Source organism: Tauraco erythrolophus, chromosome 5, assembly GCF_009769465.1.
Source record: "Tauraco erythrolophus isolate bTauEry1 chromosome 5, bTauEry1.pri, whole genome shotgun sequence".
NCBI classification, from domain to species: Eukaryota; Metazoa; Chordata; class Aves; order Musophagiformes; family Musophagidae; genus Tauraco; species Tauraco erythrolophus.
This window is the reverse complement of record NC_141469.1, coordinates 31,103,529-31,130,438: the sequence shown is the minus strand read 5'-3', so window position 1 is coordinate 31,130,438 and position 26,910 is coordinate 31,103,529. Positions and strand designations below refer to the sequence as shown.

Here is a 26,910-nt window from a genome sequence, read left to right as displayed (position 1 = left end):
AGAGTTTCAGTCAACACTTGACCTTTGCCACTATCAGTATCAAATATTCCAGGTCCCTGCTGATCGTATCGTAGCATTCATAAAAATGAACCTAATGGCTTAGTAACCATCTATAAGCCTGAAGAAACCATTTATAAGACAAACCACTTCTACATAGCAGTTGTGCTAAAAGTTTCAACTTGTTAGAAGCTGCACAAGTTCATCCACTTAAATTTAACTGTATTACAAAATAAAAATCTCACCACACACGCTACTAGTGTGGACAGCATGTTCATTCGAATCGGTGCAATATTTGTTTGCCAATACTAAACTGGACTTGAAGTTTTCAGTAGAGCTGCTGCCTCACTTATTTGAAAACCCAAACACACTATTAAAACGGAGTATGTGAACTGCAACATACCATACTCTTCTCCCATTGCTTCAAGGGGTGTTTTATACAGTTTGCTGAAGAAAGACTCGGGGTGAAGGGCAACGGCTGCTCCTACACAACTTACTGCCAGGGCTTTTACACTGACTCGCACATCTCTATCAGGAACTAAAGCTGGGGAGAAGGGAAAAAAAAAAAAAAAAGTGGGCGGTATTTGAAAGCATCCTGAATTGTTTTTAACTTGACTAATAACTGTGTTATATAAATAGCTTAGCGTAGACAAAAATATGAAGAAAGACTAAGTAGTTCCAGTGTATCTGAGGCAGCAGTTATATTCATCTTTAAAATAAATGGGTAAATAAATGGGTAAATAAATGGGTAAATAAATGGGTAAATAAATGGGTAAATAAATGGGTAAATAAATGGGTAAATAAATGGGTAAATAAATGGGTAAATAAATGGGTAAATAAATGGGTAAATAAATGGGTAAATAAATGGGTAAATAAATGGGTAAATAAATGGGTAAATAAATGGGTAAATAAATGGGTAAATAAATGGGTAAATAAATGGGTAAATAAATGGGTAAATAAATGGGTAAATAATGGGTAAATAAATGGGTAAATAAATGGGTAAATAAATGGGTAAATAAATGGGTAAATAAATGGGTAAATAAATGGGTAAATAAATGGGTAAATAAATGGGTAAATAAATGGGTAAATAAATGGGTAAATAAATGGGTAAATAATTGGGTAAATAAATGGGTAAATAAATGGGTAAATAATGGGTAAATAAATGGGTAAATAATGGGTAAATAAATGGGTAATAAATGGGTAAATAAATGGGTAAATAAATGGGTAAATAAATGGGTAAATAAATGGGTAAATAAATGGGTAAATAAATGGGTAAATAAATGGGTAATAAATGGGTAAATAAATGGGTAAATAAATGGGTAAATAAATGGGTAAATAAATGGGTAAATAAATGGGTAAATAAATGGGTAAATAAATGGGTAAATAAATGGGTAAATAAATGGGTAAATAAATGGGTAAATAAATGGGTAAATAAATGGGTAAATAAATGGGTAAATAAATGGGTAAATAAATGGGTAAATAAATGGGTAAATAAATGGGTAAATAAATGGGTAAATAAATGGGTAAATAAATGGGTAAATAAATGGGTAAATAAATGGGTAAATAAATGGGTAAATAAATGGGTAAATACTCCACACACTTCCAACTCACTTGTTTCATTGCTGAGAATACAGTTACTACACTGTCTTTTGAAGAACACTTCATTAGCAGAACACATGAACAAATAACAGTTTAGAAAAGGGCAAAAGTACAAACGTCTTAAATGCTCACCTCAGCCATACACAATGATACACATGCTTGTAACACGGACTTCCCAGTGAAAAAAACAGAAGCAGCAGTGTATGCCATAAAAGCTTTCTGGAAAATACCTACTGACATCTTATTACTATGCTGAAAAGGCAAATAACTCCTCTTTTGAGCCCCAACGGCCTCCTCTAACAATCACTTACTGTCAGAAAGCTCCTCTTTGACTGTCACACATGAAAAAACAAATGAAAAATGGCCACGCTAACTTATGCAAATGCTCTAAGATGTTAAAAGTGGAGAGAAAAGTTCAACGTGAGGCTTCAGCTAGGTCTTTGAAAAGCTTAAGTCAATTCTCTGTTTTACTACGGCTGAATCATTTATAACCTGAAGTTACATTTCCCAAACACAAACGAGTACAACAGCACTTCTACCGTAAGCACATTCAGAAAAATTCACACAATTCAAACACGACGGAGCGATAAAGCTGAGAGATACTTTTAATCTTGTTATAATTAAAATAAATTAAGCATTATGAACAAAATCGATTGTAAAAATATTAAGACAAGTACTTGAAGGAACTATATTCTTCTGAACTTGTTTTTAGGAGTTTCTACACAACGGACTGCAACTGACAAGATTGTTTCCTTAGCTTTTACTGAGCCACTGATAATTTTATAATGGACAAACAGGGCACTCAACAGTAATAAAAAGAAATACTAATATTAGATTGTCTTCACAGCTTCATACAATCTATAAACTGTCATGGCCCCTCAACTTTTCTCATAATAATTTGAAAATTGTAAATGTAATTAAGCATTTGAGTTCAGGATTAAGTTATCCTAACACTTCTTTAGATGTACAATAGTTCAAAATCTGATTCACTGTAAAATGGCACAAATTTTTCAGTGTTTTAAGTTTTTCTGCACCCTGGTGTGGTCGTTTAAATCAGGACAGTCACAGAAAAAAAATAAACACAACAAAATCTCCAATAAAGTGAGATTAAAAATCAGACAGAGTAAATTATCACACTTCCAACTTTGTACATTGAGAAACACAATGAACCAACGAGTCTTGAACAGAAACTTACCTCCTTTCTCCCCAGTAAGCAGAAAAGAGGCTGACAGAAGTCTAACGCAGTGCACTAAAGGAGCAGAATTTCCATCGGTGTAGTGACCTATGTCTCCCTTTATCCTGGAGGGCTATTGAAGGCAAATCACAATTTTTATATGGATAAAAATTAATCTTCAGCTTACATAAAATATTAAGCACAACAAGATTTAGAATACTGTATAGCCTCAAATGCATAAAGGTTGTAATACAAAATGTGTTTAAAGCACATTCAAAAAAAAGGCCTTAAAATCTAATGCTTTCAGGAAGTTTGCAGACAGTACCAGAATTGGTTTAATTTAATCACAGAAACAACAATCATTCTGTAGATTTTCCAAATTACCCAGGCCTGCTGTTTGCATCTGAAGGAGTCTGATAAACCATTTTTTGTCACCAAGCAATGATCTTTGGAAACTTTGTATGAGAAGCAATCAATTCCTAAGTTGTTTCCAAAGAAGGCTGACAACCTTTAGTTTCACATTTAGAGTTCCCAGTAACCCAAGCTGATCTGACTCGTCCTGCCACAAACCAAACTCCTTTTGCCTCAGCACAGAACACGGTCCAAAGCTGAAGTGAGAAAACTGTAAAAGGAAATCAGTAGCCTGTGGTTCGAATGGCATGAGCCTCTCTGCAGAAAGAGAGGCTCAAAGAGCAAGACGTAATAATTTCCAAGGAGATCATAAAGTTACCTACACAGCTAGCAACCAGCACAAAGATATTTCAGGTAATGAAGTATCAGTGTACCCTACTAATGCACAGACAAAAGAGGTCTGTATTCTCAACAGTTTGTGTTCTGTTACAGTTTTGCTGGTGATTGTGTTCAAGATATCAACACTTATATACTCAACTTACATTAAATGAAATTCAGGCTATAACTCAGATTTACTATTAACCTCAGTTATTTTGACTTACAATGAAGTACACCACACATACAGGCTACGCATGTTTACCACTAATCTACACGATCATAACTGTAATTTTTTTTTTTAAACTTAGTTGTTTTAAACTTTAAACCAGATCACTGTAACTAGTTCTTACCTTATTTTCATGATCACCAGGATCTGCTGCATCTTCTTTCGATGTAAATCTATCCACGCTGCTGTCAGAAGGCTGCCTACTATGGCTCGTGGTTTTCAACAGGTGAGGCTGTTGAAGAGCTTTAGAAAGAGGCAACTCATGAAATACCATTTCAGATGCAAATTAAGAGCACTTTAATTGAATTTAATTATACAAACATGAAAAATAAATTAGCAGTGATCAAAACAAGTGATTCATTAGAAGTGTTGAAATATATTCCTTATTTTACATTTCAATCTAGTTATTTCTTTTTCATATCCACTATGTGACTCTTCAGTCCCTTGGAACTGAAGTTAGACAACAGATGCACCTGTAACATGTGCCTTAAAGGTGTCACCAGTTCTGTTCTCCCCACCCCATTTATCAACATACCAATAGAAGAATTTCTGAAAGACTCCGACGAATCATCTTGGAGAATATTTGCAGCCTCATCTTCCTCATCCTGCAGCTGCCCAATTTGCATTCCCGAATACTGTCCTTCAGCACCCTCCAAAACCTACAAAGCACAAGACAGGACTTAAAATAAGTTAGCTTAACACACAGTATTAAATAGCAAACATGCAGTGTTAGTAGTCTAGAAATAATTTGAAAGCAAATATGAGCTTGATTAGCATACAGCTGCATGCAGGCCCCAAAGCAGTTCCCCTCCTCCTCCAGCAGCTGGGCTATTAGAGGCCATAGTTACATCTGACAGTCTCCCACTTGAGCCATGAGCTTGGATATTAACAGCAGGGAAGTCGAACACTTGGCGCATTGCCTCCCCTGCAGCTCTCCTTGCTCCTTTATTCCAAACACAACTGTCCCTCTATCGCAGCAGTTACAAATCACAACCAAACACCTTTACTGTCCCATATCAAACTTGTCCCTTGTTGTCAAACTCTCCCATAACCTCACTTGTTCTGGATGTGAGAAGTCAAACTGAAAATACACTATGTAGGACAAAAAAGGACAAAAAAAGTTTGAATGTATTTTAATTCTTTCATTCTAAACCAGAGACTACTAAAAGGGACTTTTCTAGAAGAAAGTTTGACTCTTGGTACCAATGCAATATATAGACAGTAGGCATATGGAAAAATATCCATAAAAGAAAAAAAATTGATAATGATAATAAAAGTAAACAAAAGCATTTCATTGTAAGTTTATCAGAAGACATAAGATACTTTTTCAATGACTCCCCTTCATAAGCCCCTGGAAATTGTTCAGTAAAAAGCCCATGTGTGGGTAAGTGCGACAAGCACTTTGTCAATCAGGAAAAAATAAGTTCACTTGAAATTACTGCTTGTGAACAGTATGCAAACTGACATATGAACAGCCTGACAAGAATTTGCAAGAAATGTATCTTGTCAATAAACAGAACTTGTCAATAAATGCCTGCTCACTTTGAGCTCTGCACTGTCTACATTTAATTCAGAGACAGTGCAATTATCACTCCTTTGGTTCTTGAATCCTCGCATTTGCAGAAGTATTTGCTTATCATAATTGTAAATATATATATTTTTTTTGTAGTGGTAAGAGACTATTACTTTTCCAAAGTTACTATCAAACTTTTGACTAAAGTTTGATAGTGTTAGAATTTAAGTTCTTTTTTTCAAAGTTTTCTCATTTTTGCATTTTCTGCTCTTGCTCCCAGTAACTGTACTTTTGCTGGTTTTATTACAACATAATACACTTGCCTAAGAGAGCGAGATTTCTTAAAACAGCCATATTGTGTACACATTTCAGGTGTTTACTAGATATGTAACTGTCACATTAGTAAATCATGCAGTATTTCCTCAGTATAGGAGAAATCATTAAGATGGAATAAAAGGGAAAAAAATTAGTTGCACTGTCAAGTGAAAAAGCACAGGCAGAAGACAATGTGAAGCGTTAGGTTTCAAAAGTATTCCTCTATTATTCCAAATAGACTGTTCGCCCTTTAACACTTCCATTAGTCCTTCGGCACCAAAGCAATTATTAATACATCTATACAAAATGAAGGATATGCTACTGAGACAACACATTTATATCAAGCCTTTGACATTGACGTTTTTCCAGTGAGTGACAATCTGTTAATGCCTTCGTATGGCCTACGCTGTGAAAACACTGATTACAGCTTTGTAGTTTTTAATTACTGCTGAAGTGAAAGTGTTAAAAGGAGGTCAAGCTCTCCAATAGAGGTGTGAGCTGCTGACCTTTCCATTGTTACTAGCTGAGGATGGAAAAGTAGAAGACGAGTAAGTAGATGAATCCAAGTCTGGGCCCTCCATGGAAGAGCTCTGAGATATGTCGGGCCCCTCAGTAGAAGCGGATCCCCCCTCTGCCCGTTGCACACTTACAATTTCAGAACTGTCCGAAGGGGTTACAGCAGAGTCTGGACCTTCTGTAGTAGTCTGAGAGCTATCACTAATTGGTGAGGAAGCCTGTGTACCATCATTCAAGTCCATAGTGGGGTCTGACTGGACAGCACTGATCTGGCTGGAGCTTCGACTAAGCACATCATCTTCTTCCCCTTCAGTAGCTGTACTCGTCAAATCACAACCTGCCAGGTCTACAGAGTCTGACTGCAACGTATGCTGAGAACGTGGCTGCTCAGTAATGATATCATGTCCGGTAGGATCAGCAGCTGAACTCCCTACTGACCCAGCTGTCGATACACCTGATGAAGTCAGTTCACTGGTTATCTCGCCCTTCATAGAAGCTGCAAAACACAGACATTTACGAGTCAATCAATTGTTTAAACTTGTGTTTCACTCTTGGTATGGACATCACATACTAAAGCCACATATTTAACTAGGCTAATGAAAGCGTATAACTAAACAGTTAAACTACAGGTAGGGAAATAAGCATCTGTAAGATGCTGTTGTATCTTTACCAGTAGCTCAATATGACAGCCCTTCCATTACAAAAAAAAAAATGCAGTCAACTTCATTAGGTAAGTACAAGCTTTATACCCATGAGAATTTATGGTTTCAGTTTTGTTAGCACATCTTTTGAGTGTCCATCTGCTCCCTACTTATCATAACACATCATTTATATTTTACATAGTGATAAAAAAGTGCATTTGTAACAGAGTAACACAGGTTGACTGCACTACTAAAGGGAAAGCCAGCTACCTGCAAACGATGCAGCACTGACATCCGATCGGGTTTCAGGATCATCCTCCAAACCTTCTTCTTCACCAAGAAGTATTTTACCTGAGAAGCAATATAAGAAAAACTTTTACAGTTTTCCAAAACTACAGTCAACTTGAAATGCTGAACAACTGAAGTCAGTAGACGCGAAATCTACTTTTAAAAGTTTATCTACATAACTTTTCAAAGCTACGAAACGCAATAGATGGAAAAGAGAAAGGAATGAAGAAAGTGAATATCCAATCCATCACTATCTGATCAGGAGAGAAACAGACAGCAGTGACAAGGAAACACAAAGTTAAGTAATTTTATTTAACGGTGTAACCATTCAGGAAATGACCTATGACTTTATTCATCCTACTTTATTTTTGTGGACTATTATTAAGATCCCACTAATTTTGTCAAGTATGTCCTATTAACTAAGGACTTGCTACCTGGCATCTGGAAGTCTGCCCTCAACTCAGAAGGACATTAAAGCACAAGTAATAGAATAAATAACCTCTCCCTCCTTAAGGCTACAAAAATTATCAAAGGCTACTTGCAGTTTGGGGCTTGGAACTCCAACGATAACAGAATGGAAAACGCCTAGGAGGAAGAGCAGCACAGACTAAAAGCACAAGACAACATAAGTGGCACAGGGTGATGAAGCACGGACAACAGTCATTAGGATTCAGAGACTACCAAGGCAAAAATCTTCAGAGACACTTTTGCCATAGGAAAAATGAAAGTCACTTATAACCTAACACAATCACCATAGAGTTATCTTACTCACAGAGTAATGTCTATTTAAAACAGAGGCAGTGGAAAGAGAAAGATATCTGCAGATGCACACTGCCTGGGAGCAGACCAAGGACACAATTGCACTGAAAAGTCTGTAAATGGGACAGGACAGAGTGCAGAGGGAGCTACTGAGCCCATTCTTCTGGATCTTGCAAGTCCCTTGCTGAGACAGAGGGACTCATGATACCTGCTTTGAGATAAGTCTCTTTTGCCATTTATAATAAGCTTCACTGGTAGTCTAAGATTCACCATGCAAGATACGAGTGTTTTGATAACTCTAGGTGAATTCTTCTGCCTCTCATTTAAGTTACCAGAGGGAAAAAAAAAAGCATTAACACACTTTTGTATTAATTTCTAATCACAATTGCTTTCATACATAGCAGTAACACTGTAGAATTGGCTTCCTATGAAAAGTATGTTTATGATATTCAAACCTGAAAGGAGAAAAGTTACCATAACATTTCCATGTATGTTCTATGTAAAATAAGATAAATTAATTGAGAATCACACATTCCTGTAAAAGAATGAGTAAAATCCTGCAGAGTTCCCAACAACAAGAATGAAAGATAGTATATTCTTTTCTATTCTTTCTCACATTTACATCCATTTCACTGAAACAAACCAGGATATTCTTCTGCTTTCCACAGCTGATCACCTTTAGAACTAAGTGAAAGAGGAAGGACACTGAAAAACAATTAGGCATATTAGGCTTTGTATGTTTAAATGAGTATATAAAACAAGCTGCAGGATACTTTTCCACTCAGTTAAGATGGAGAACATAGGCTTTCATTTCAAAATGAATTTTCAACCTTTTTTGCAAATAATTTTCTGAAACTGAAACATAAACAAACCAACACAGCCCAGCTGCTCAAAACTAAAGTTGGTCTGAAGCAGTAAGACTGAAAAGATATGCAATATCCCAGTTCTGCGGTTAGGGTCACAGATTTCTGTAGACCACCCTCACTTTACACCACCCCTACACACAGAAAGGAGTATTACAGCTATAGAGGTTTCACCCACGGCCAACAGCAGGAGCCTACGACTATCTGGTAGCAGACTGAAAAACGACGTCAAGTAGGAACTGGGAATAGGCTTGATTTTTCCACCTTTTCTACAATGGAGAGCAGCAGAAAATGAACTACTCACAACTGGAAACTAAACCTGTACAAAACACAAAATTGTGAACAGATTTCTTCAAATTCGTTTATGCCATTTTTTAGACCACAAAATCTTCATATCATGATTTTGAAAGAGGACAGAAGCTGATGACTCAATAGATGTTTTCCAACTGAGTGAAGGAAAGGTTAGTGTTTTAACAAACACTTGTTTTGATAAGAGGGCTGGAGCACCTTTCCTATGAGGACAGGCTGAAAGAGTTGGGGCTGTTCAGCCTGGAGAAGAGGAGGCTCCGGGGTGACCTTATCGCGGTCTTCCAGTACCTCAAGGGGGCCTACAGGAAAGATGGGGAGAGGCTGTTCAGGAGGGCCAGTTATGATAGGACAAGGGGTAATGGTTTTAAAATAGAGGGAGGTAGGTTCAGGTTGGATATTAGGAAAAAAATTTTTTACTATGAGAGTGGTAGAACACTGGAACAGGTTGCCCAGAGAGGTGGTGGATGCTCCATCCCTGGAGACGTTCAAGGCCAGATTGGACAAGGCCCTGAGCAACCTGATCTAGTTGGAGATATCCCTGTTCCTTGCAGGGGGGTTGGACTAGATGACCTTTGAAGGTCCCTTCCAGCCCTAACCATTCTATGATTCTATGATTCTATAACAAGTACTGTAATTAAACTTACACTGTTATGATACTTTGAAGTTATCCTGAAGACTACTAACAATTCAAAGCATCAAAATGATGATTTACCATTTAAAAGTGTTATGCATTGTTATTCTGATTTGTTGCATTCCATCTTGGCTGCAGATGCTGAAGCAATATCCACTTTCAGAACACTCTTTCTTTCACTCTATTTCAGAAATTATCTCTGCATCTATAAGCACTATTCCATTCAGCTCCACCTACTACTTCACTTTTACATATATTCTTCAAGCATATAGGTATAATCTTTAAGCATTATGAGGTCCCTTGCACAAAAAGATGGGAGGACATATATGGAAAAAGTGTAAGCTAGTTGCTATAACGGTCTTTAAAGTTTGTGTGATCTTATTTGGTCTTAAACTATTTTTTTCTTGAAGTTTTTGTTTTCAATATTGCACATCTCAGCTTACTACACTTGCACTGCAATACACTCATACACAGTTCCACTGCAGTAGGAACATTTTGCTCACCTAGAACAGACAAAACCATCACACAGCTGTATCTAGAGTGATTCTCATACTGACATGACTGGTTTTCAGCAAAGCTTAAACGCGTAACTAGATATGAAGTACTTTAATGCACAAACTGGGAAAAAAATACTTCAGAGCAAATTATATTTTTTAAAATCCTGCTAAATGAACTACCTATTGAAGAAAGGAAAGAAAATATACACAGCAAGACATAAAATGAATGGCTTTAATCATCAAGAACAGAAAAAAGCATTATATCAAAGCATGCAAACATACACATGCATAAGTAAAAGAACAGAAAAAATAGGTCTAACAAAACCAGGAAGGTTAATTATTTTGTAAGTTACATTAAAAGTTAAGTACTATCATCAAAAGGAAGAATGCCCTGTTCAGAGAGATTACTTTTAAATGTGGCCTTTTAAAGTGAAAATTGCATCAATATTCATCACAATAAATTTGCCAGTGAACTACAGCAAAAGAAAATTATACTGCTTTGAATAATTTTAGAGTATCTTGACTGCAATTCAGAAATGGCCTCAGAATTCTTTTAAGATTTATAGTGATTAAGCTCAGCTGATAACACGAAGGCAATTGTGAATGAAGACTGAGGTTCAGCAAGACAATGAAGTGAGGAGGGGGAATAAAAAAAACTCAGGAAGGAATGCAATTAAAGATTTGGTTTTGAAAATAATCACCTTTATGCTTTCTCGCAAGAACAGGGCTGCATGAAGACCCCCCTCCAGCTGCAAATCACAGAAAGTAACACATCAGGGCAAAGACAGAACTGCTGAAATCATGAAGGAATTCTAATAGCCACAAATGAGAAAGGAAAAAGAAACACCACCAAAACAACCAAAGCCAGGAACAAACAGCAAACTTGTTGCTTTTGAAGTCCAAGTGTTTTGAATCATTTGTCATCAAATAACTTTTTATTCTTCTATGTCACTTGTAAGTTTGCTTTTAAAAAACATGCTCTAAATTTCACTGCTATGATTGCTTCTGGCTAACGAATTACCTTCAAATAGCAGCAACATTAGAATGATCTGTTAGTTCAATACAAAAGTCCTTATAGAAATCCAATCAGAGATTGATTCTTTCGAAACAGGTAAGTAGCAGTTAAAAGAATTTTAAGAACATGCATTTTACATAGAAGAACATCGACAGCGGATTTTGAAAGTCATGGATAAACTTCAGTCATGCTTTAATTTCATGCTGGTTTTGGTATTCAGCAAGGAGCTCTCAGTTAATATAAATTCTGATTAGATCAGCTTTTTATGAATCACAGTTGTCAGATGCTTGGTGAGAACATTAATTTTGTGGGGAATAAAAGATCTGTCACCACAGTTAACTTGCTCTGTGTAACTAAAAAAAGCGCATCAACAGAAACTGTAAAAAATACTTCAGTTTGTCATTACTCAATGAATGTATACCCATTTAAAAAGAAGGGGAAAAAATCTTTTACAGTACCTGGGGGAAAAAAAAAAAAAAAAAAAAAAGAGTCATGCATAACATACATTTCATTTTATCCTTCATACTTTTGGCAAACACTGAGAAATAGAGATGGTGATGTACGTTCATCTCCTTTTACTTGAATTACCAAAAATGTAACTTACCTATAAGTTCCACTATGCTCCCACTGCGGTTCCTGCTGGCAGGTTCATCTTTGGATACACTGACCTGTGCAATGCCCCCTGAAGCGGTCAGAGCATGGAGAAGTTCAGGTGGTGGCGTTCTAAAGAGCTGTTGTAACAATTCCAAAGCTCCAGTCACAACATTATGGTCCTGATGCTGGGTGTAATGCAGAGTCAATTCGTAAACCTAAAACCCAACAAAGTACTGGAGTAAGTCTCTATGAAGATACAACATTTCTTCTCACATACCACATTAAATTTCAGTGGTGTATTAAGTGACTGACCTACGCTATATTTAATATTCACCATCCTCTTCCAAGGGAAAAAATATCAGCTGACTGTAGCCATCCAACTGCCTTCTTGGTAGAAGTCTGTTGTTTCTGTTTATTGTTATAGCAGGAGGAATCACAGCAAAGAACATCATAATGATTATGAAGTTCTTTAGCTCCTTTGGGAACACCTAACAAGTACTGTTGATGCATTTTTCTGAGATTTCTGGTCATTAGTATTATTCATCAGTAACTCCAGTCACCGGACCAACTATCATTTACCAAGATGAACAGGAATTTGAGAAAAGAATTCAGGATGTTCAACATCAAACTAGTGCTGCATCATACTATATGCAAGATTTATTTCTTTTCCTTCCAATTAGTACACTTCAGGTTCGGGTTATTAATCATATTTTACCTGTACAAGTTGTTCCGGTGAAGGTGAAATCTCTGTTTCTTTTCTTGTCACACCAAAACTGCCTTTCAGACTGGTATCTTTTACTTGTTGTTGCAATAAAGGTATGAGATATCTTAGTGTAAGTAAAACACCCAGAATTAAAAGAGTAGGATGATCATCATCTACAGGAACCAACAAACCTGGAGGAAGACAAGAAGAAGCCAAATCATTTATTGACAGTGGTTAGCTTCAACACAAATGTTATTTCATGTAGTCCATATAAATAGCTTCTTTTGGAAAAAAAAAACACAACACAAACATAAAACATAGCAGCAACTGAAGAATGCTTTCTAAATGCAGAAACACTTGAAAATATGCATTATTTAATATTCCTGACAATGATTTACGCAAAATGGGAGAATGGACAGAGGACACTGTCTCACCTCCCCGTTCCTCTTTTCGTTCAATAAAAAGGAAAAAGTTATCCTTTTTGTAATACCTGATGCTTTCACCAAGTGATCTAGACTCTCCTGCTCCCCTCACTTGCTTCCTCTCTCCACTTGGCAGTTTAACTAAGGCCAAACATAATTCCCTCCCACACACACGTTATTATCCTAATGAATGACATTTACACTTTTGCCTCCTCCCTCAAGTATTGGGAACCTTGTTATGTGTACCTACCTGCTAACCACAGAGTCAAACTCAAAACATACTAAGAACAAAAATAAGTTATGTAAGAAAACACAACCTTCTATGTGGGCAGGGAAAAAAAAAAAAATCAGGATCAATTCACGGAGTTCCTATTAGTGCTCCTGTCTGAATCCAGTACCATTGCCAGGACATAACAAAACATCACCTTCGAGGCAGGAAAGAACAGTATGTGCACAGAAGTACACCATTTTCATGTCTCTCAGAGTGAGGAAAGTCACTACGCGGCATTTGAATTTTTCACCCGTTCTTAAAAGAAGCAAAGCTAACAGGATAACGCTTCATGTATCTATTAGTCCTCCTTATCACTCCTTTTGCAGTATCATCTACACAGCAAAAAAATCCTCATCGGTAACAAAACTGAGGGAAGCGTTTCCACTACAATCCAGACAAGCATCTCATCATGAGTTGCAAAACACCCTAAGGACCATGCAAACTTCCCAGCTGAAGAAATATGGAAGCAATACTGATGCAAAGTTGTGTGCTTTTAAATTAAAATAATAATAATAAAAAAAAAAATTTCTGGTCTAAGTTAGGTTTTCAACAAAGAATGTACATGGTACTTCTAAAAAAGGTGAGAAGGTATATGTTCCTGACCCAGAGAACAGTGAGGATCCACCTCAGATCTGCTGCACTAATAACCAAGCTGCTGAACAATGCAAGTCTTCACAGACTCCTGAGCAAGTTCTTCCAGAATCTCCAGACCTCCTCATTTTCCAGCGGGCTACTTACTTCCCTAGCTTCGGCTGTTTTTTTTCAACATTACTGAATTAGCACTGCAGCACACACAGAGATATAAATAGCTTTAGTCATATCTTCACCTAACTTAACACAAAATAGAGAAAGCATGAGCAGTGTAACCAGTAGTCTAAGTATCCTTGCTGTGCCTGAAAACCTCCCACATATGAAAAGTGTCTTACACAGAAAAAAAAGTCATGTTACTTACTCTTGAAGCAAATATTTTTTTTTCCTGAATCTTACCTAAAAGTACATTCAATAACCAGGCATAAAAATACTGCATTCTTCGCGAATGTTGACAGATGCTTACTGCTGATCCTGCTGCTGTTCGACGGATAGTAGGGGAACTGGATTTAAGATTAGCTATGAAAGCCTTCAATAAAACCTAAAAACAAAGATATCTTACTTAACTTTTTATGAGAAAGAAAAGGAGGCAGAATTGAATTAAGAAGTCGGCAAATATATTTTTCATTCATTCAAAGCATTACTTCACGTACATCAAGCAAGGCCAGCTTCTGCCTTAATTCAGACATGCAGCTGTAACATCAGACTGATAATGCTGATAGCTTATGGTGCTTTGAGACACAACACGGAACGCTAATAGGTTAAAGGAAGATACCTTAATCTCATTGTCGTTCGCGAAATTGCCAAACGCTGCCATGATTTTTGGTATTGCCGCAGCTAGGGTCTCCTGCACCGATTCTTCGGGTCTCTTACTTATCCGTGTTAGACAGGGCAAAAGGTTCACTAAGTATGGCCTAAGTACAGCAAAGGAGAAAAACTAATCTGAGATCAGAACAACTGTACGCAAGTTCTGTGGCACTACTAAATCATAAAATGTGTACCTGTTAGCTACACAGAATGTTGAAGAAAGACAATAGTCTTCTGACTATGATATGCAGACATTAAGACAGAACTAAAGAGAAGAATACACCTAAAAAAAATACAGCTCGTGGTCTTCAGAAGGTTTTCCCCTCCCTTTCCCCAGAGACATGTACAGCACAGAACGAAAACTCCGCTAAAAGAAAATCATCTAATTAAATAAAGCTACTTCAGAGAGAATACGTAATAGGAATTCTTCCAACCTCCCAATTATATGTTTAAAACTTGAGAATAGTAACATTTTGTTAACATCCACATTTTGTTAAGTGGTCTCTGGAAAGTTCATTACTAGGATGTGTTTACCTGCACTTTTGAGGCCGAACTAGATGGGCAAGCTCAGCAAATCTCCAGAGTGCAGCACGTAGACTTCTGGAAGCACCATTCTAGACAGAGTACATAATTGTTACATTTCATCAAGCAAAACCATTTCCTAAAAAATACCTGTAATATACAACAGCATACAGTTCCATACCATTTTGCTTAAACAGATAAAAATATAAGGTGTCTGGAAGCCATAGATTTCCTTTAGCCAAGAGGAAGTGAAGTCAGCTCCATGACTGCCTTCATTTTTCTAGCTGGTGTTAGGAATTTTCCAAGTGACCCGAAATGAATAATAAGGAACACCAAGAAAGAGAAGGAAATGCCTGAGATCTCTGCTCTGCTGAAATCAGCTTAAAATAACCACAGAGAAAGTAATCAACCAACAAAGAAACACTGATGATACGAGTCTAAAAATCACTGGAACGCTCGCAGAGATATAAATGTAGCATAAGGTTGACAGCAGTGGAGATGTGTAAATACACAATGTTCAGCTCCTGAGCACACTAAAAAAACCCACCACATATTGATCTGTATCACTTCCTAATGGCTTGCATCCTGCAGTTTAGTATCTATTTGTCTATGTTGACACCTTCAGCTGTGCACCTCACTTGAGCCAGAATGCCTTTACACCCAGTATCTAAGGATATAGTAAAGCTTACTGGTATTGTTAGAAACACAGAAAACTATGGCATTCAACAGATGTCCAGGAGACACAGTGTACCTAACATAGTTTGAACCTAATCAAAATGCTTCTCAAATCAAGTCCCTCTGAAGACAGAGCTGAGATGTTTAGATATCGTTATTTCTTTCTTGTTTTCTTTAGCTAGTACATCAAAGGCTCATGATCTTGTTACCATGACAAGTAAAAAAAAACCTGGCATCTGAATTACAAGACGTGTATTTTTCAGGTTCAGAGCCAAACAACAGATTTTGGCATGACTCCTGAAGTGATCCAAGTGACATACAAAATTCCGTTTGCTGGGTGCTTCTGTTATGCCTGCTACCTTTCTCTCTTGCCTCTGCCATGAATCTGAGAGCAACTATTCAAGAAGCACTTGCTACCTGAACGACAAAGTATTTCCTCCGGCACCTGGTCATAACATGCAGGAACTTCAGAGTGATTTTTGGTTTTGTTGTCTGTTTTGTTAATTAGTTAGACATCCATTTCTATACCCTCAAAAATTTTGCCTGACGTTAAGGTACAACTATACAGTAAGATATTCATACAAGGTCTACAAGTAGTCCACATTTGACAGAAGGAAAGCTCTTCACATTGCTTTTGTTATTTATTTTATTTTCTAGAGTTCTATCATCCCCAAAGAAATACAATAAAGAGCAATAGCTTTACTGTCTGACAAATAGCAAGGCTTGTATAGAGAGAAAATATAGGTGTTATGTTTATAGATGCGAGACACGATTTCAGTGATACTGTCCTGAATACAGTATTTTCCTTTTGTAGTCACATACTTAAAAAAGGTTGTTACTAAAATTCTTCCCGTGGACGTAATAAAATTGTGACTGTGTAGTACAAAGACAGATGCTTCAGTACTTTCACCTATGCTTCTTATAGACGCTGCAAGTACATATCACACATTCACAAAACAAAGCAGTTAAAACCTGTGCCAGGTCACTTCAGGTCTTCCTCCAAGAAGTTATGTCAAATTAATAATGTCACTGTCCTCCACCTGCTTTTCACTACCCTTTTGCTTGAAGGTATTCTTTCCAGCTCAGTCAGTGGAGCAAACATCATTAAAATGCCTTATTCATTTGGGTGCAGAGTCACTAAGGGTAACTCACACTGCTGTTCACACCAAATGCTCACATATTTTCTGCCAGATAAGCTTTCAGGAGTGGTTAAATCTAAACAACGGGGCCAATAGTGAGGAACTGGGTAGAATAATACATTAAACAGTCACAGATCCTTCCAATGTGAAGCTCTGACCTTGATCTTAAGACATACGCTATTTATTTACACTAATGCTACATTTCCAAAATACCATACTTTGAAAGGACATTAGAGAATGAAACTCACCTTTTTAATCTCTTTATACAGTTCTAATTGTAACCTAGGAAGATTGGAATCCATCAAAGCCTGCAAAAAAAATGCATTGAGAATACACTGTATCAGAGGGGAGACACTTTACAGGAACGTTACACTTGCAACAAAATAGCTTCAAAAAAGGCACAGAACTGCCCCTATATTTGATGTATAACCAGGAAAGCGCTAATTACTGAAGACAGACACCTTTATCTTTCACACAAACACAAAACAGAAACATGGACAAATTCCACACACTCTAACAGTTATTTGCAGTTAATATCGACTGCTTTACCCATTCTACCTAAAAAAGGCCATATGGGATCAGACTACAAGCAGAGCCAAGTTAACGTGCTTTCTGGCGATCGCTAGGAATAGATACTCATAAATAGAATATTAAAACACAAAAATAGTATTCAGCAGTGAGAGGTATTCCCTGCTATACATCCCCACCAAGTAGCCTCCTACTGTTTCTCAAAGCAAGGCTGTATTTGTACCATTACCTTTAACAGCCCTTGAAAAACCCTTCTTTCAAGAATTAGCTTATTTTCTGCGTCGATTTACTTCAAGGTGTTCTAGACACCAGAAGTATCGCATCCCAGGATCTAATCAAGCATAGTGCAACAGAGCACACATTGTAGTTTGAACCTGCAGTCTGGCTAAGAACCAGGATACGTGAAATGAAGGTAAGCACCGAGGAGTAATTTTCTGTTCATCTCAACTCAATCATTCTCCCTCCATCTTGCAAATGGCAGAGAAGAAAAAAATAGGAAAATAGTTCTACTATATATAAACCTCTTCCTATGGAATATTCTGTATACATACGATTACCCTTTCTCTTCCATTTTTTCCTAGTGCATACTACTATTTATGAACATTTCCATCACTACTTCCTCAGATGAAATGAGAGCTTCATACAATGTGCAAGTGCCCACATTATGGATTTATACAGTGCTATAATGTTTAGTATTTAATTCTTTATTCCTTGTGAATAATTTAGTAATTTCTAATTTTATATCTGCCTTCTGGATCACCAATCATTAAGCTCACATCTTCACAGGATTACACATAATAACTACAAAATCTTACAAGGTACATGCTGATGTAGAGGTGACAACTGTCTAAGCATAGTCATTGAAGTGCCTGTGGCTCCTTCAGAGCACAATTCCCCTAGCCTAAAATCACGTCTCCCAAAACTTAATTTCCCCCAATTATGCCAGTCATTATAATAAAATGGTACTACTTTCCCCACAAAAACTTTACCTGGCTCGTATCCTTATACCATCATAAGCACCCTAGCCATTATCTGCAGGTGCTTAGATGACAGTAGGTAGGGATGAATCTCACTTACTTCACAAAACTTAGTTTTTATGGGAAGTTCACTGTCCCTGTATATAAGGATATCAAGCAACAGAAAAAGGCACGAGCTACCGTTTTGGCTTCAAGGGTAAGCTGTCCTTACAACACACTCAACCAGAGCAACTCTTTTTACTAGTGTATATCTATATCTTTAGCAGGCCAGAATCTAAAAATCAGAAAAAATTATAAGCACAGCCAACTCTAAATTACTACAAATGATAAATCCCAATTACCGAGACCGACTGTAGTCCAATCTGTGAACAGTCCCACCAGCATCATTAACACAGAGATTACTACAACATCGTACATCAGCTTCAGAAACAAGACAGCTTCAGTAACACCTTATCCACAGAAACCTGCTAACTTCCAACTTGGTATTTTTTCTTTGAATTAAACGTATAACCAAAGCTATTTAAACTCTGAGCCGTTTATGCTGCCTGTGAGGTTCTGAGAAGTACAGTGATGTTTAAAGATGACCTACAGAGTGCTTATCTGAACTTATTTGCTGTTTCAATTCACAGCCTTGCCTACACAGAAGAAGCGTCAGCATTTTAATCACACTAATGAGCATAAACTCCAGACAGACACACAGTTACACAAGTAATGCTTACATCTATGTCCTTATATTTAAAGAGAGAAAATATAAAGCATCTTTCTAGCAACAGAATTAGGCTCTAAAATGCGTGAGGTACTAAAAAAGCTGAACATGGACTGATATGCAAGCTTAGGGGCCCAACACCTCCGTTCCACTCATCACAAGCATCATTGCTACTTGCATGACCAAAAATAAAACTGCGCATCTTTCTGTCTCTACATTTATACTGGAGACAGCATCTGCCTAAAGAGTAAGTTGCTTCCACACAGCACGGAACATAGAACACAAACTACAACCAGCTTTGATAAACATCTGATACATCCATGTGGTTGGAATATCACTATTGCTACTTCATAGCTGTGATCAACTGGCAAGTTTAATGACTGATGGAAGACTCCATCATTTAGAGTTACTTTAAAACAAAACAAATTACCATACAAAGATTTGAAAAAAATTTAAAGTTTTTCAAGTTACCTTGAAACATGCCAGAAAGCAACAATATTAAACAGATCAGTAAATTAAAGAGGTCAATTTTATATCAAGCCTATGGAAGACTTTTGTGGTAACAAAGAAGTAAGTTTGCATTTTTTAGGACTGTTTCAGAACATCTTTTAAAACAAATTAAGTTACATAATTGTGTATGTATTTCATAGAGTGCTAAACTCCTGCAAATGGAAAAACATTTAAATCGGAATGCATAAAGTAAAGTGCTACAGGGCAAAACCAAAGAAGCAAAAGGCATTTGCACTTCCTCATTCCCTGTCATTATAGGGGACACTACAAAACCAGTGAACTTTCTCGATACTACTTTCAGCCACAAACTCAAGCCCCCAAATCTTAATTCATTCAGATATCAAACAACTAGAACTTAATGAAGAGAAATCTCTACAGAAATAGGGATGTTTTATTTGCTTGCTTCTACATACCCCTTCATGCTAAAGAAAATTATTACTTGTGTATTTCTAAAGCACTTAAACTTTGCATCAACTAGATTAATTGTGCAGATACATTAGACGGACTAAAAGGTGAAGTAGCCCAGAAAGCCAACCATATCCTGAGCTGTATCCAAACAAGTGTGGGCAGCAGGTCGAGGGAGGAGATTCTGCCCTTCTACTTTGCTCTTGTGAGACCCCACCTACAGTACTGTGTCCAGCTCTGGGGCCCCCAACACAAGGAGGACATGGAGCTGCTGGAGCGAGTCCAGAGGAGGGTCACGAAGATGATCCGTGAGCTGGAGCACCTCTGCTATGAAGACAGGCTGAGAGAGTTGGGCGTGTTCAGCCTGGAGAAAAGGCTCCAGGGAGACCTTCTAGCAGCCTTCCAGTACCTAAAGGGGGCCTTCAAGAAAGCTGTAGAAGGACTTTTTGCAAGGGTGTGTAGTGACAGGACAAGGAGTAATGGGTTTAGACTGAAAAGACGGTAGATTTAGATCAGACCTAAGGAAGAACTTCTTCACTCTGAGGGTGGTGAGGCACTGGAACAGGTTGCCCAGAGAAGTTGTGGATGCTCCATCCCTAGAAGCATTCAAGGCCAGGTTGGATGAGGCTTTGAGCAACCTGATCTAGTAGAAGGTGTCCCTGCCCATGGCAGGGGGATTGGAACTAGATGGTCTTTTGAGGTCCCTTCCAACCCAAACCATTCTATGATTTGAGAAAACAGGAAAGGAAAAAAAAAAGGCAGGTGAAGGTAAATCTGTCCTGGAAGTAGCAGTTCACATCACTTATTCAAGAGCTTCATTTTAAGATACTTTGAATCAAGATTTAGACGTTGCCTGACCTCATATGAATGCCCATCTGCTCTTCTCCAACAAGTCTTTCATTCTGGATCACCGCAGGGTAATAAACAATCTCCAGAACACCATATTTTCCTAATTCTTGCCTAAAAGCTCCTCCTCCAACTCTCGGCAAATCACACTACCTGAATTACACTATACTACTAATCTGGAATGAAAAGTCACTACATCTTTCAGACAGTTTTTTAATAATATTTTTACCTTTCCTCATGTTAAGTATCTTTATAGTAGAGAAGAATAATAGAGTATTCCTCCCATACAAGATTTTAGAAAAGCCGACGTTCTTGTTTTGGTTAACTTGAAGAGAATAAAGTTAACGAACAACTGAAGAAAAGAATATATTAGAATGATGAACAACAGAAGACAAGTTAAATACCTTGATCTGGGCATAAAAAGCTCACCTAAGAGCAAATACAGAATTCAGTAAAGAAGCTTACTTAACCCCTTACATTACGAGATATCAACAATACGAAAAGCAACTGAAAACGTCAGTGTAAATTCATATAGGACACTGGTGTTAAGAGGTAAAATCTGGTAGTAGTGTATATAAAAGTTCTTACTTTAATAACTTTATTAAGGCATTCATCAGCAACCATCCGGACATCAGATTCTGCATCCTCACTGCAGAGGAGAAAGAGTTCCATAGCAATACCCAGCAGTTTCTGAAATTCTGGAGAATTTCTAAATAAACAAACATCAGAAAATTACAACACATGCCATGAAAAGCAAACACCAATGCTATTTTTGAAGTGTTTCAGAATCCAGCTACACATACACTATACACAGTTATACAAGAGGAGAAGACATTCAGTGTATTAAAGCACTTCATTAGGAGCTGGGAGATCATTTCTCTGCTCTTTCCTACATAATCTGGCAAGGTATTTGACCTCTGTGCCTCAGTTTGTCTGAGGTAGAAGGATAATGCCTACTCTACCACTGTTTAAAGAAAATTATTTCTTCGATTCTGGGTTGGTAAAAAGAAATAAATATTGTGCTATTTCAACTTTAAACAGAACTTGAGCATTTAAAATCAGCAATTACCCTCCAAATAACTAACACTTCAAAGTAGCTATTCATATCAATGCAATAAAACAAAGACATGGCCTTACCTTAAAGACTGAGCAACTATGTTTTCACATATTGTTAGGCAATGATTCACTCGATCTTTCTTGGTAGCTGAAAGTTCTTTCTTTCTAGAAGAAGAACACAATGATAATGTGTCTGAGAAAAGACTTCAAAATTACACAGTGACCATTTAAACACTCTGCTAGAGTAGTGTCTAATAATTATACAAGAAAAAGACACACTCTTCTGGTCATTATATGACAGCTGTATACCATCTACCTGTAGTCCCAGGACTTCATATACTAACAGCTGCTGAGAGCATGCAGGCACATGAGCAAAGGGAAGGATTTAAACTTAGAAAAAAGAAGGAACCATTTAATAGGAAATATCATATTAGTTCCATAACTTTCGCTAAGAAAGTATCTGGAAAACAAAACTGAAGAATGAAAAGGAGTAAAGGGAAAGGAAGGAAAAAGTGGAGTAGATCTAGAATAAAGCTGAAACAAACAGACTGATAGAAAAAGGTTGGGGAAAACAAGCCATGAGAACAAGTCTTGCAGGCCTGAAAAATATCACTTTTTAAAAGACATTCCTCACACATAACAACACCTTAGACTTTTTTATCTTGTTTGGCAAGTTCTTGAAACTTAAAGGTCTATTAAATTGACCATTTTGTATCTAAACTGGAAAGGATGCCAAGGTAATCCTATCATATTCCACGTTCCCTCAAATGGCTTTGTAATTATAATAGCAAAGCTCTAGGCACCGTCTACACCCATCAAGAATAATGTCCCTATAGTAACCATTGGTATAGTCCAGGAAAGGCCAAGCTTAGTCAACTCACAGCAAACGAGTGTAAAACAAAGAATAAAATTCACAGAATCAAACGATGTGTATCTACAAGCGATGCAGAGCACAATATGAAAAGCTTCTACTTAGCAAAATTTGTCCAACAGTTGCTTCATCACGATATAAGCTCCTACAACTCTTTACAGCTGAGTCTAGAACAGAAGCTTTTTCCCTGCCCCACGTCCAACCCTTCCAACAAAGGAAATGAAAAGAGAGAGAGAGAGAATCACAAATACGGCTGAAATTTTATTTCATCATATGCAGTGTCTCCTACTCTTAACTTCACTGACACAGAATCACTCCAGGAAAGCAGATGTTGCTTTTAAATAATTAACCAGTAGCAACACTGGACCTAAACTGCACACCCAAAGGTGGCTCTTAACAAGGAGGCACCTGCTTATTTACTCACATTCACAGAGAATCTTACCTTTTGTTTTCCAAGGGAAAATTGATGGCCTGTATTTTTAGCATTTAATTTTCTGTCTTCACAACAAATAGCAAAACCATCAAACAGCAAAACAGTGTTTGTGAACTACAAGTCCAAAAACGATGTGGAAGCCTTGAGTTACATTAATACAGCTAACACAACCTTAAGGACCAACAGCAAGTAGTCAATCAGCACATTGAATTATGCTAACTCAAAACAGATTTTTAGACAAAAATTTGGAAGAATTAAGCTGCAATATTTAAGAGCTTTAGCTCACATAATAGTATAGTTTTTGAACAAAGTGACTCTTTGCAAGTACCCCTGTTCTTTTTCTTCCATCAGGTTAGAAGTAGGGGGTTGAAGTGTTTGCTCCTAAGATTTCAGTTTTTCTCCCAAGGATCTTCTCATCTCACTCCAGAAACACTTCCCCTTTTTAAAGTTTAAGGAATAGTTCTTAAGAAACCATTTTTTTTTCCCCCACTATAATTTGGCAGTCTTTTGTTTAGGTAAGCTTCAGCATTCCTCAAAGAGGATCTCTTCTTTGACTTATTCTTAAGCAACTGACAGAATACGAATAGCCAACCTGAATTTAAAAAAGATATCAATGTCTTTCTCTATCTTGCAAAAGCACCACGAAGTCTTTAACAGCACTTTCAGACCACCTAAAAAAAAAACGCAAATATTTCCTAAAACATCCAACTGACTTTATAACTTCAGTACCGTTGATGTGAACAGGCACCTAGGAAAACGAATAAATCATTTCAAGTTTTATGATCACCTTATCTAGCATTGCCCGCACCTCAATGAGCCCCACTTTCAGTACACGTTCATCCCAAGCATAGAACAGGCACATCTGAACTTGCCCACAAGCTCACTACTTCAGACACAAAGCACACTAAAGATACTGCTGAATAAGAGCGCTTTCAGAACAAAGTTCTTTATTATCTACACTCGATATAGCCCTGAGCAAGGTAGGCAGTACTGTTCAGTACTACTCAGATGAGCACACATCAATCTCTTCAGCAGATTTCTGTAAACAGAGAGCTCACCTAACACTGAATCTACCCCCTCACTGAAATAAATAACTTCAAAAATATTAAAAGGCTTGAATAGAGAAAATATAAGATGAAAACTTAGAAGGAAAGCATAGAGTCAACAAATCATTTAAACTGAAGTAACAGCAACTAGAGGAGAAAACTAACTACCAGTTACTATCCAAAGGGAAAGAAGAACAAACATTCAACTGAGTTTGCTGTACTGAACCTTCCATCTACCATTTGGTTATTTAACTTCCAGAAAATCAGCCTCTGAAGGAATGAAAGAAAAGGTGGAAGACAGAGCGCACGCACACATTTTCTGTGCCTACAGAGGGAGAAAGATAAGAGTATCTGGAGATTGAACACATGATTTATTAAAAAAAAACCAAAAAACACAACAAACAAAACAGCTCTATTCAGAAATATTATGAAGTCTTGAGGCAAACTGCTGATGATCATACCCAGCAGAACAACACCACCATCACATATTTCTTAGAAGAGAGGTCAAGCAGCAAGCCCCAAGTGTAAGGTCATTTCAGTTTGATGAGTAACAGAAGGCAGGAGATATTGGAAGGAGCATTCATCGACAGGAAAGCTTCATCTCACAGGCAGAGTTTAATCTTCTGCATGCTTCTACATACAATCTCTAGCCAAGGAGATTAAAAAACAACACAAGAAAATCAGCAAGCCCAACAATTTTGCACTCTGAGTCCTGATGAGGTGGCTACAAAGAGATGCAGCTCACTGGTGCTAATTTTTATTAGGCCTTGGAATTAAGGAGATGCAAAAGGAGCACAGAAGCTCTAAAGCTGAATCAGCATTAAGAAAAAGGGCCAAGCCAAACAGCTTGACGTTAGTCTTGAGAAAATTAATGGGAAACTCCAAAAAGATTCTATTAATAACAAACAGAAACACGAGTGGGTCAAGAAATAAACTAAGCCCAAATATGGTGGACGCTTCAACAACTGTGTAGTAACATCAACAACGATGACTAGTTAAATTAACTAGAACAGGTCTACAACACACTCTAGAAACAGTAACTTAAAAAAAACCATCTAGGAACCACCACTGACAAGGAGGGCAATAGGTATTGTCTATGCAGTTCACATGGCCCTCGGTTAACTACAAAATTCAGGATATCTCTACATATAGCACTGATGAAACCAATCTACGACCACAGTTTCAATCAAACATAAAAAAACACAAAAAAACAGGAGTAGAGAAAAATGCATATTGCTGGAGAGCACTCTGGCTCTTGCAGCACCTTTTGCTGTAAGGGTAACAGTTAGAATCAAACATAAGAAAAAAAATTGAAATAGGGCATAATTAAAATCAATTACAATAATTAACTATTAGAACAAGTTAAGAAGAGAAAAGGTGAAGAATCCACCTTTGGCTTAACCAAATCAAAGCTAAATACTTTTCCAGAAGAAACATTAGCAAGTCATTCTCTTAGCTCACTGATAAGAGGTAGAAATGGATAAAACAAAATATAGGATGTTTTGCGACAGCCCATCAGCTTTTCAGTTTCACTGAGAAAACTGAATTTTTACATCATATTAATCAAATTTTAAGTTAGTGGGAGCTTAGTAATTCAAAACAAAACATCCAACTCCAATCAAAATTTAAGGGTCTGAAGAAGCTAAAAACAAGTATGGAAGAAAACGAGGTGCCTCAGCAGAAGCGTATAGATGTAATATGATGACAGAGAGCGAGCTCACGTTAAGTTTTCATAGAAGAAAAAAAAACAACACGAGATATTACGGGGGGGGGGGTGTCAGAAACTGACATCTGACTGTAATGCATAATAAAAGCATAACACATGATTACTGTCAAATAAAACCTCTCAAAACAGAAAAAGTTCTTATCTTCTTGGTAAAGGCTTGAATTCAATTAATATTTCAATTTAAAAAGTAAAGCCAGGATATCAGTTTTATCAAGAGTTCAGAAGTGATTGCCTTACAATAAAGTGAAGAAAAACTTCAACACGTTACGCAAACAATTACGTCTTTTCTACATCAATCTCTGTGATCTTAAAACATTTCATAGCAGGAGACAGCCAGTCCTTAGTAGGATTCATTCACTAACCACACGTAAAATGCTCAGTTTCTACCAAAAATATTTAAAAGGCCATTTTTTGCCCACTCCAACAGGAAATATTTTTTTTTTAATTATATTTTTAATCACATAGAGGTAACGTGTTGTTGTAAATTAAGGTAGTTTATTTGGGGAGTAAAAAAAAGTAGAAGTAGGTAGTTTTACTTTTACTGTAGCTAAAAAGTCCAACAAAAAACGTCTAACACCACCTGTAATAACGAGATTACTTTATAACTCAAAGAACGACAGCTTTGTATTAGTCTAAATTAGGCAACAGGACAACTGTGATCTAATGAAACAAATAAAGAGCAAGGCAGTAGTGTTTTATTCTATGACATTCACCAATTAATTTATTCTGTCTTTACTGAGAGGTAAACTTGCATCTTTTTATAACAGTAAACAGACAGAACAGTAGGAAGTTATCTAAGTGCTATTTGTACAGAACCACAACAAAGACCAACACCTCTCCCCAAACGCAAGGAAAACACAGAGGCAGTTTTCCTTTCCAGCCAGTGACAAGTGAAAAAAGTCCACGAACATGCAGACAGGATTGTGAATTACATTCAGGATGTCACCTGGTATTTCACTAAAAGTCTGGGTAACTTCAGCAAAGACTGTCACTATACCCCTTCATAGACTTTT

At 37.1% G+C, this 26,910-nt stretch overlaps 1 protein-coding gene across 4 annotated transcripts in view; it reads right to left on the bottom strand.

The window, feature by feature from the left end:
• Positions 1-26,910, bottom strand: part of HTT (huntingtin) — an 88,094-nt gene that overhangs the window by 59,662 nt on the left and 1,522 nt on the right. For 3 of the 4 annotated variants that reach the window (XM_086611997.1, XM_086611999.1, XM_086612000.1), the window contains exons 2-16: positions 21,903-21,986; positions 21,354-21,474; positions 17,042-17,101; positions 14,992-15,071; positions 14,426-14,564; positions 14,050-14,191; positions 12,382-12,560; positions 11,677-11,881; positions 10,759-10,806; positions 6,981-7,061; positions 6,204-6,565; positions 4,261-4,384; positions 3,850-3,968; positions 2,792-2,903; positions 401-541 (exon numbers count right to left, since the gene is read on the bottom strand). In XM_086611997.1, coding sequence (XP_086468123.1) covers positions 401-541; positions 2,792-2,903; positions 3,850-3,968; positions 4,261-4,384; positions 6,204-6,565; positions 6,981-7,061; positions 10,759-10,806; positions 11,677-11,881; positions 12,382-12,560; positions 14,050-14,191; positions 14,426-14,564; positions 14,992-15,071; positions 17,042-17,101; positions 21,354-21,474; positions 21,903-21,986 — 1,997 coding nt within the window. The remainder of the gene's footprint in view (positions 1-400; positions 542-2,791; positions 2,904-3,849; positions 3,969-4,260; positions 4,385-6,203; positions 6,566-6,980; positions 7,062-10,758; positions 10,807-11,676; positions 11,882-12,381; positions 12,561-14,049; positions 14,192-14,425; positions 14,565-14,991; positions 15,072-17,041; positions 17,102-21,353; positions 21,475-21,902; positions 21,987-26,910) is intronic. The other variant, XM_086611998.1, reaches the window with a different exon arrangement.